Source organism: Akebia trifoliata, chromosome 10 (genome assembly GCF_017979445.1).
Source record: "Akebia trifoliata isolate Shusen 1 chromosome 10, ASM1797944v1, whole genome shotgun sequence".
NCBI classification, from domain to species: Eukaryota; Viridiplantae; Streptophyta; class Magnoliopsida; order Ranunculales; family Lardizabalaceae; genus Akebia; species Akebia trifoliata.
The window spans coordinates 4,058,651-4,067,562 of NC_141384.1; the positions used below are offsets into that span (position 1 = coordinate 4,058,651).

The following is an 8,912-nucleotide window of genomic DNA, read 5'->3' on the forward strand; positions in this document are numbered from 1 at the left end:
TTAGGGTGTCGGAAGTACATAAAGCTACTTTCAGTAACCATGAAATTGTTTCCTTCCTACAGTAGACAGGATATTGGAGCGCCATTAATCAGTTTATTTACTTGATAATACATATTTTCTGTGGAATTAGTCCTATAATTAGAACTGAAATTATTTTAAATTTGAGAATCATTCTTCAGTACCAAAATTGGAAAAAATATCCTTCATATTTTGTTCATTGTAGTTCGTCCTCACTTTGGTGTGAATATTAGTGTTCGTGGCACGTCTGCAATATCAGTCCTTCATTATCTTCTGTTGCTTGCAATGCGACAAATGAAATCCAAATCACCAGAAAAAGAAGCTCTCTTTAGCTAATTGTTCTACATATAAAGTTGTAAAACACAATCGAATTCTTCCATTATGAAACTAAATAGTAATGATGTCTGATTCGGGAAAACAAAATATTCACCAAAACGCACCAAAACACCATTGCACGTTATCAGGTCTACAAAGAATATAATGCCGACAAGAAAATTTCTCTGATATTGGCGTCCGCTATTTACCTAATTTGCTTCAAAAGGTTTCCTTTCTCAAACTCGGGAAGAGAGTAGTTCTTCTCCACTTCCCACGCAAGTTGAGACATACAATTAAATGATGATTTCACACCCTTCTCGTCCGTAACTTCTCTAGGAAATGGAATACGAACCTCAAAAACTTCTTTTTGAGGAGAGTGGAGATGCACATCAAAACCTAACCTGTCAACCCATATCAATTTTGCATTCGTCACCTGCAATAGTAGTTCACGAGTCAAGAAAAACGGAAAATTACGGTGATTAGACATCAAGATTCAAGTTCTCGTGGAAATTATAAATTATAAATTATAATCTTGAATGGAAATACACTACAAAGAGAACGCTTCTTTCATAATCTAAATCCTTAAACCCGTACTTATAGCCTAGTTCCTAAAGACAAGATTTGAAAGTAAATCAATCGCATCCTTAACGAAATCTTTTAAGGATTCTAACTAAATTCCACTTAATAAATCCTTTCAACTTGGTCTTCCTAATAAAGTTGACATTTCCCAACTTCTGTCTACGCCCAAAAAAGCACTTAATGGCCATCCAATTGAGTCTTTTTCTATAACTTCATTTTACAGATTTGGTGGGTATCAGTTGCAAGTAGAAGACACCAAGTATTACAGTAACTTTTAATGTTTGTCACGAAACGCATAAAGAACAAGGAATTTTGCAAGAAATCCATAAATGGATTACTAATAGAAAAAATCAATGCTTGGAACATTTACAAGTAGAAGATACTAAGGTACTTAGAAAGTGGTGTGGAACATTTACAAGTAGAAGACACTAAGGTACTTAGAAAGTGGTGTACTTTCAGGGGCATAGGACACACCACTCATCCCACATGGGAAACCCGTCCCTAGGTCAAAATAATAGATACCATTGAACTACCCTAACTATCCAATCTATAAATTTTTCTAGAAAATTTGAGCTTATTTATTATGCCCATCCAACAGAATGTGATAGATATGATGGCTATGAACTTAAGATCATCTCTTCATATTGATCTGAATTGCATCGTAACTTTTTTTTTTTTTTTTTGTGAAAAATAAAAGAACGGACGGATGGGTTACCTGGAATGAAAGAACAAAAATGGATTTATGAAGGTTTAATTACTGAATCACTTCCAAATGACATCTTCCAGGTTCGTTTAGATAATGAAGATCTGATTTTAGGTTATGTTTCAGGAAAGATCCGACGCAGTTTTATTCAGATTGAGCTTTAGTTATTATGCCCATCCAACATAATGTGATAGATATGATAGCTATGACGTATGAACTTAAGATCATCTCTTCAGATCAATCTTTGGCAAAGAAGATCTCCCTGGTGGGCCCAACCCAAGCTGCATGTGTGACATTATCACCATGCCACTCCTTAGATTTCCTCCAACAACTATACCTAAAAACCTAACACAAAAATTTCTGAAAGTAACTAATGAAATGGAATTGGGGGCAAACCTGGAATCCTAGATCCACATAAATGTTGCAAATGCGTTCGAAATCTTGAATGTGATTGGTGTTTATGTCCTCCACAATTTTTTCAGCAAAATCTCGAAGTGGGTCAGGGTTTGCACTTTTATATTCTGATGAAGTCACCCATACACCATCCTGTAATACACCCCCAACAGCATGTGCTTTCTTCTTAAAATAAAGTTACCTTTTACCTTCCTAACATTGAAAATTACAAAGCAGTAATAAATATAACCAAATTACCTCCTTAAAATCCTCCATCTGAAGTACCTGTTCTACAGTAACTATGTATATAAGATCTTCATTCACTTCTTCTCCAAACCTCTTTTCCCATATCGAATGAAACTTCTGCGAGAAATGGGCAATTTCTCAACATCTAGAGGAAATTTTTATTTAGATAAAAGCAGTAATGCAAGATAAATATATATGTCACCGTAAAGCCTACTTACCGCTTTTATCTAAAATGTGAATAATTATGTTCTGACTATATAAACTACACCGGAAAGATTAAAAGACTGAAAGAAAGGATGGCATTACTTTCACAATAAGCAAAAAAACAAAAAAAAGGCACTGTTTTACCTTCAAAACTGCTCTGTCTTCTGGTTTGGTGAGGCTACCTTGTAGTGTACACTGTGAGGTTCGCGACCCACACTGCTCTAACTATAAAGCACAAAGTAGTAGCCAAAGAAGCATCATGAATCTCTCTTTATACTTTAAAAAAAATGAAGAAGAATAAGAAATGAATGAAGAACACATAGTACAACAATATCTCTCAAAAACGAGTTTATGTCAGTTTCTTAATCTCTATAAGAGTTATCAGCTTTTTAAGTTATGAGACTATTTTTTTATTTTTTTTCCCTCTATGGAGATCTTGCTTTGACGAAAATTATTATTTAGAAAACATACAGTTTCAAAAAATGGACTCAATTTGAGGATAATGCAAGTTGAAAGATGTGGTTATCCAAATTATTCTTCAAAGATAAATACCAGATTAAATCTTATCCGGGTCAGGTCTATCCTCGACAAATTTATCTCTTCATTTGCTCCATTATATAATTTATCCCTACAATTGCACCATTATGAGACATTTATGGCTTTTCTTTATATATTTCTTCCTTTGAGAAGAATTATTATTTAGCAACACACACATACTTTCAGAAAATCCACTCAATTTGAGGGTAATGCAAGTTGAAAGGTGTGATTATCCAAATTATTCCTCTAAGACATTAACTCTTATCTGGGTCTGGTCTATCCAGGACAAACTTATCCCTGCACTTGCTCCATTATCTAGTTTTGAAAATAAAAAATCCCTCTTAAAACCAAATTAATCTCAATTTTGGGCAAGATTTTAATCACTGTAGTGAGTATTACAAAATCCCAATAAGCATTTCTACACACACACACACACACACAAAAAAGATCTGAAAAATAAAAAATTGTAAAGGGCATTACCTGGACATGAAGGCTAGACCTCCTATCTAAAGAAAATCGATTGTTAGATGCATTGAAGCAAAAGACAGGCGTACCCTCTGAGTCAACAACGAATCGAACACCAATACCAAGAGGCCAACCTTCATGGGTCAATGTGGAAAGTGTACCCAAAGAAGACAACTCCATAACTGTTCTAGAAACCTCAGCTGGAGATGGTTTTTTCACCGAATCTTTCTGAATTGGCTCTAAAACTACAGAACTCGAGCATTTTAAGGATTGAAATGAGGCTTTGAGAAATGGGTTTTTCTTAGATGGATTAAAATTGGTTTTTTTTATGGGTGTGGTTGAGAAAGATGAGGGTTTGGGGAAGTTAGGGGAGGGAAGGAGAGAAGGAAGGTGGTGAGGAGTGAGAGATTGGGTGTTTGATATCATTTGATCCGACAGTGGAGAAGAGACTTTGAAGGTATTTTCAGGGTTTGATCAGATTTTGGGGAGAGAGAGAGTTGAACAGATTAAAAGTTGAACAAAGTGCACAACAGACGATGATGATAATAGTCAGATTCAGTGGATCGTGTAGTTAGTTATTAAACATGTAGTGGATTTGAACGCTGTCGATAAGTCGATCTCTAATTTACACCAATTTTGTGTATTATGTGGAGGGTTTTCATTCGTCCACATTAAAATTTCCAATTGGCGATCGGATTTCTGGACTGACAATCCAGTATTCTTGACTGTCATGACGTGTACTCCCAAATGGACCTACCATGCCAACAATTACATCTCCTGATAATTAAATTATCTTTACTATTATAAGGTCTTTTTTTTTATTTAAAATATTAATTAAAAAGATTTTGAAATTAATATTTAAAAAAAAGGGTAAACTCTTGTGATTTTTAAAAACTTATCGTGGGATTGCAATGTTAATGATTTTTTACGAAAATAACCCTTATAATATTAAGCTTAAAAGAAAAGATGAGGGCATTTATGAGATTCCTTATTTTGGTATCAAATAACTTCTACTCAGCCTCCTCTACTTATAACAGTAAAGATAATGAGAGAAGGTGAAGTGAGATGTGAGTGTATTTTCTGTCAAAATTACCCCTATATTACATGTAAATTTACTATAATACTAGAGTCATTTTCATAAAAAAATGAATAAAATTATAAATGCACCTACCATAACCATGTTTGTTAATCCTTTTTTAACTACAAAGAATATTCCTCTATTTTCAAAATTACTGTAGTTAATATTTTAAATTAGAAAATTGGCTTTGCATTATTTAAGATGATAAAATATGTCCTTGAAATTTATAAATCCATCTTTTAAATTAATTTTACATAAATTACTATTTTTGTAAGTTTCGTGATAATATAAAACTCTTCTTCTAGGCGCCCCCATCACAGAGCCGTAAATCCTTTGTTTTAGGATTTGCAAAAATAACATTTGTGATTTTGTAATTGCCAGGTCAGGGAAAGTATGGGGGGCATCTAAAAAAAAGAGCGTAAGATTTTCATTAGACTTTTTGTAATATATGTGCTAAAAAAATAGTAACTCCAACATTAATCAAAGAACAAATAAGTCTTTTCAATTAAGCCCCTAATTTAGATATGATTTGATCTTGTTTTTTGTCGGATTAACCATGCTACATTAACATCCATATGGATTTTGACTTCAAAATATAGTATTAGATCAACACTCGAATATGGATCTATCCAACCTTGAGGTTCATGTTTTGGACAAATCATAACATCTAACCTCGAGATACATATAACTTTTAATATATAAACTTCCATGGGCCAGGGTGTGTAACGGTAGGAATTAGTCGCATCCTCAAAAAGTTGTGGAGAAACCCTGTGATATCATAAATAAATAAATACATCAATATCCAATCTAGATAAAATAGTTTTTTATGCACTCACAATATTTATAAAGATTAATGATTTTCTGACTTGATTTTTTTCACTGGATCTGTCATCGGTTGATGTGGTAAGGGCACAAAATCATAAATCTTTTCCCTTATGCACCCTGAAGAAAATGATCTATGATTTTGTGCCGTTGGCACATCAGAAAATCATGACTCGTTGCTTATGAATGCCGACATGAAGAAAATATTGAAAAATATTGAAGTAACATTGAAATTAACATTGTTTCAAACATTGCTGATGTGAATGTGTATATAGGATAATAGATGATTTTCATCGAGACACAAGTGAGAAGTATTTAAGGTTTTGTGCACAGCAATGTCCCCGACGATGTCAATTTCAATGTTACTCTAGCACGACTCTAAAATATTATATTATATTATCTTAAAAAAGAAAAAGGAAGAATGAAGAAAGTTCTAAGATATTTATGAGCAGGCATTCAATCGTGCAGTCCCACTAAGTGTCTAATGAGCTCAAATGCAAAATGTTTTCCAAGCTCTTTCGTTCTCATTGAATACGAGTGTTAATGAATCGATTTTGGTCCAGATTGATTAATCCAAACTAAATTGGTACCAATAGAATATAAAAATAAAAATAAAAATTATTAGTCTCTAATTTAATAATTGAATCTATCATGTAAACTCCAATCTGATAAATATATATATCACTCAGGTCATCGAATTGAATCCTTATTTTAGTCAAAACTCAAATCTTTTATCCAACCCGAATGTTATCAAATCCGGATGGGTATTTAAAATCCGATCCGTTGACAGCCCCTTGGAAAGAGTGACCTTGTAGAGACGCACTTCCATCATTTTTTTAAAGTTTCTTACCTTTGAAAAGTAGAGTGGACTTTCAAGTTTCAACTTAGGCGATGCAAGACATTTCACGGCTTTAAAGTTGGGCTCCACAGTGGCCGACAACTCATCTATGTATTGCACCAACCATCAATTGGGTCCCGCAAGGTTGGATCCTACCTTCCATTGATGATTCCAGTGGACACTGGGGTGATGATGTGCTTCATAGATGAGAAAATCACTAAGAAAATTAATTTTCTCTTAAAAAACGCATTTGGCCCATGTCATTTGTTGAGAAACTATTTTTTTTTTTTTCTATGAAAAATAATTTGTTCCTGATTGGAGGATATTATTTTTCAAGGGAGCGGTCCTTCGGATTGAGTTCCTACATTATGAAAAATGTTCATTTTACTTCCGAATTAGCCTCTAAAATCTTGAAGCCAAGCCCAACTTTAGAATATCAGACATCGAAACAAGTCCAACTTTCTCAGTTTGTCATCGTCCAATTTCTATGAATCCTCCATTGAAACCAATCTTTTTATATGGACGAGCGGATTTACAATGAGGACAATGGGGGCATTTGCCCCCACCCCTCTCAAGTTTTTGAATTTATTAAAATACTTCTATTTGGTTAATATTTGAGAGTTACCCCTACCCTCACTAATGACATTACCCTTTGACTTAAGTCTACTCTCACAAACTAATAAGATATGACTTAAACACCCTTTTCTATAACCTCTAAAAAAATTCATGAATTTTCGCTTCAAAACAACCCGTCTCATGCTCTTCAACCTTATTGAACAACTATAGTTTGCCCCCACTACAAGAAAATCCTGGCTCCCCCCTTGTATATGGAGTCAAATAGAGTAACAAATTTTTTAGTGAATATAATTATTATTGAGTTGTACTCAGAATCCGACTTTTTATGTAGAACAGGCCAATTTATACTTCGAAAGTGCTTGAATAAGAAAAATTAACTCGAAATATCAAATAATAATGCTTCCATCATAAGCCTTACCTTCCTACAAGTGTAACTTTGAAACTAGCTATCATAATATACCGTTAGAAAAAAGCTAACTACGAGTGTCACTAAAAATAAAAATAAAAATGTTCATATCAATTTGCTCTATAAGACGTGTCCAAAAATTGTTTTTGATGTCCAATTGTAGATTTCATAATTTAAAATAGCTTTATAGTTGGAATACAAAATAGAATAATGACTTTTTGACGCCCCTCTCTGACATACATCTTTTTCTTGTGTATCTCGAGGCAATACTCTACAATTCTATGATGGGGGTGTAGAGGGGTGTATGTCAAAGGGAAGCATCATATTACCATGACTGAACAAAATATTATACATCTCAGAGCAAAAAATGGCATTTTAGCACAAAATACACAAAATTACAAGAAATAATCATGCCTCAGTAACATTTTTAGACATTTTTCTTTGTTACTATAGAATCGCTTTTGTAGACACCCTATTTTAAACTGGCCCCACTTGAAAATAAATTTCTAAAAATTGTTTTTCTATCAAAAACCTATCAAGGGGCCTAAAGGCTTAAATCTTCAAAAATTGATATTTTTGTTTGAATCAAATATCCTAAGACTTCTAAAAGTCTCATAGATCCACAATAAGACTTCTAAATCCACCACTTTCTAAACCTTCATCATCATAATCCCAAACTTACCATCAAATCTCAAACTCATTTATAAGCCTTCTTAGTGCCCGTTAATATCTAATCACCTTAAATCCCGTTTTAAAACAAATCAAATCCTAAAACCCAAATCTAACTCCTAATCAAGCTTAATATCTAAATCCAAGTCCAAATTCATGCCCATAGTCCAATATCTAAATTTAAATCGTTACCCAAGTCCAATACAAAAATTCATAAAACTCAAGTCCAAGGACATCCCCCTAACACATTCCTTAAATCGCTCCTTTAATTGCTCCACTGCCCTATCTGATCCTACTCCTTACCCCCATCATATCCCTTAAATCACTCTACCACTATATCCTACTCTACCCCTTACTCTACACTCCACATGTCAATGTCATAATCAACCTCTTAAAATTCTAAAGACAAATTCAATTCCTACTCTTATACAATTGAAAAATTCAAATAGAAAATAAAATATAAAAAATGTTATTTTCATTTATTTTTAGGATTTGATCATTTTACTCCTACAAAATCAGCTCCCAATTCTATATAAATCTCATATTCTCACAAACCCAACTTATGTCTAAAAACTCTCTTCAATTTTAATCATCTCTTTCTTTCTTCTCTTTTTTAAAAGTCTAAAACAAATACATCATCAAGAATAAGAATACCAAAAGCTCAAGAAAAAAAACAAGAAATAAATCCAAACTTTAAAGTAAGATGTAGTAAGGATAATGTAATCCCCATTCTCCCTTCTTCTTTAAGGTTTTTTTGTGTGTGTCAAAAATGTAATTTTAAGATAAAATTTTGAAGTTTCCACTTTTCAATGAAGAGACCCCCATGATATGTGCCAAAATTAAAGTCCATTCATTTAAAGACATAAATTATAGATATTTTCTTAATTTTTTTTTTAATTATTTTCTTTTCATCAAAATGACCATGTTTCAAAGGTTACTATCTAAGGTAGAGAGGGAGGGGGTGCCTAATACCTTCCCCAACCTCTAACTAAACTCTTTATCTAATCTCTAGGTAGATTAGTTTCCTTATCAAAATCTCGGAGTTACTAATTGCTTAAAAATA

General features: G+C 33.1%; 1 protein-coding gene across 2 annotated transcripts; it reads right to left on the reverse strand.

The window, feature by feature from the left end:
* Positions 1-313: 313 nt before the first annotated feature.
* On the reverse strand, positions 314-4,002 carry PGR7 (proton gradient regulation 7). 2 transcript variants are annotated; one of them, XM_086456647.1, is made up of 5 exons: positions 3,476-4,002; positions 2,603-2,683; positions 2,267-2,371; positions 2,012-2,191; positions 314-766 (listed from the first exon to the last, which is right to left on the reverse strand). In XM_086456647.1, the coding sequence occupies exons 1-5, from the start codon at positions 3,884-3,886 to the stop codon at positions 539-541; spliced, it is 1,005 nt and encodes a 334-aa protein (XP_086312773.1). In that variant the 5' UTR covers positions 3,887-4,002; the 3' UTR covers positions 314-538. The 2 variants fall into 2 exon arrangements, with proteins under 2 accessions (XP_086312773.1, XP_086312774.1); XM_086456648.1 differs by having other exon boundaries at positions 2,012-2,161; positions 3,476-3,999.
* Between the last annotated feature and the right edge of the window lie 4,910 nt (positions 4,003-8,912).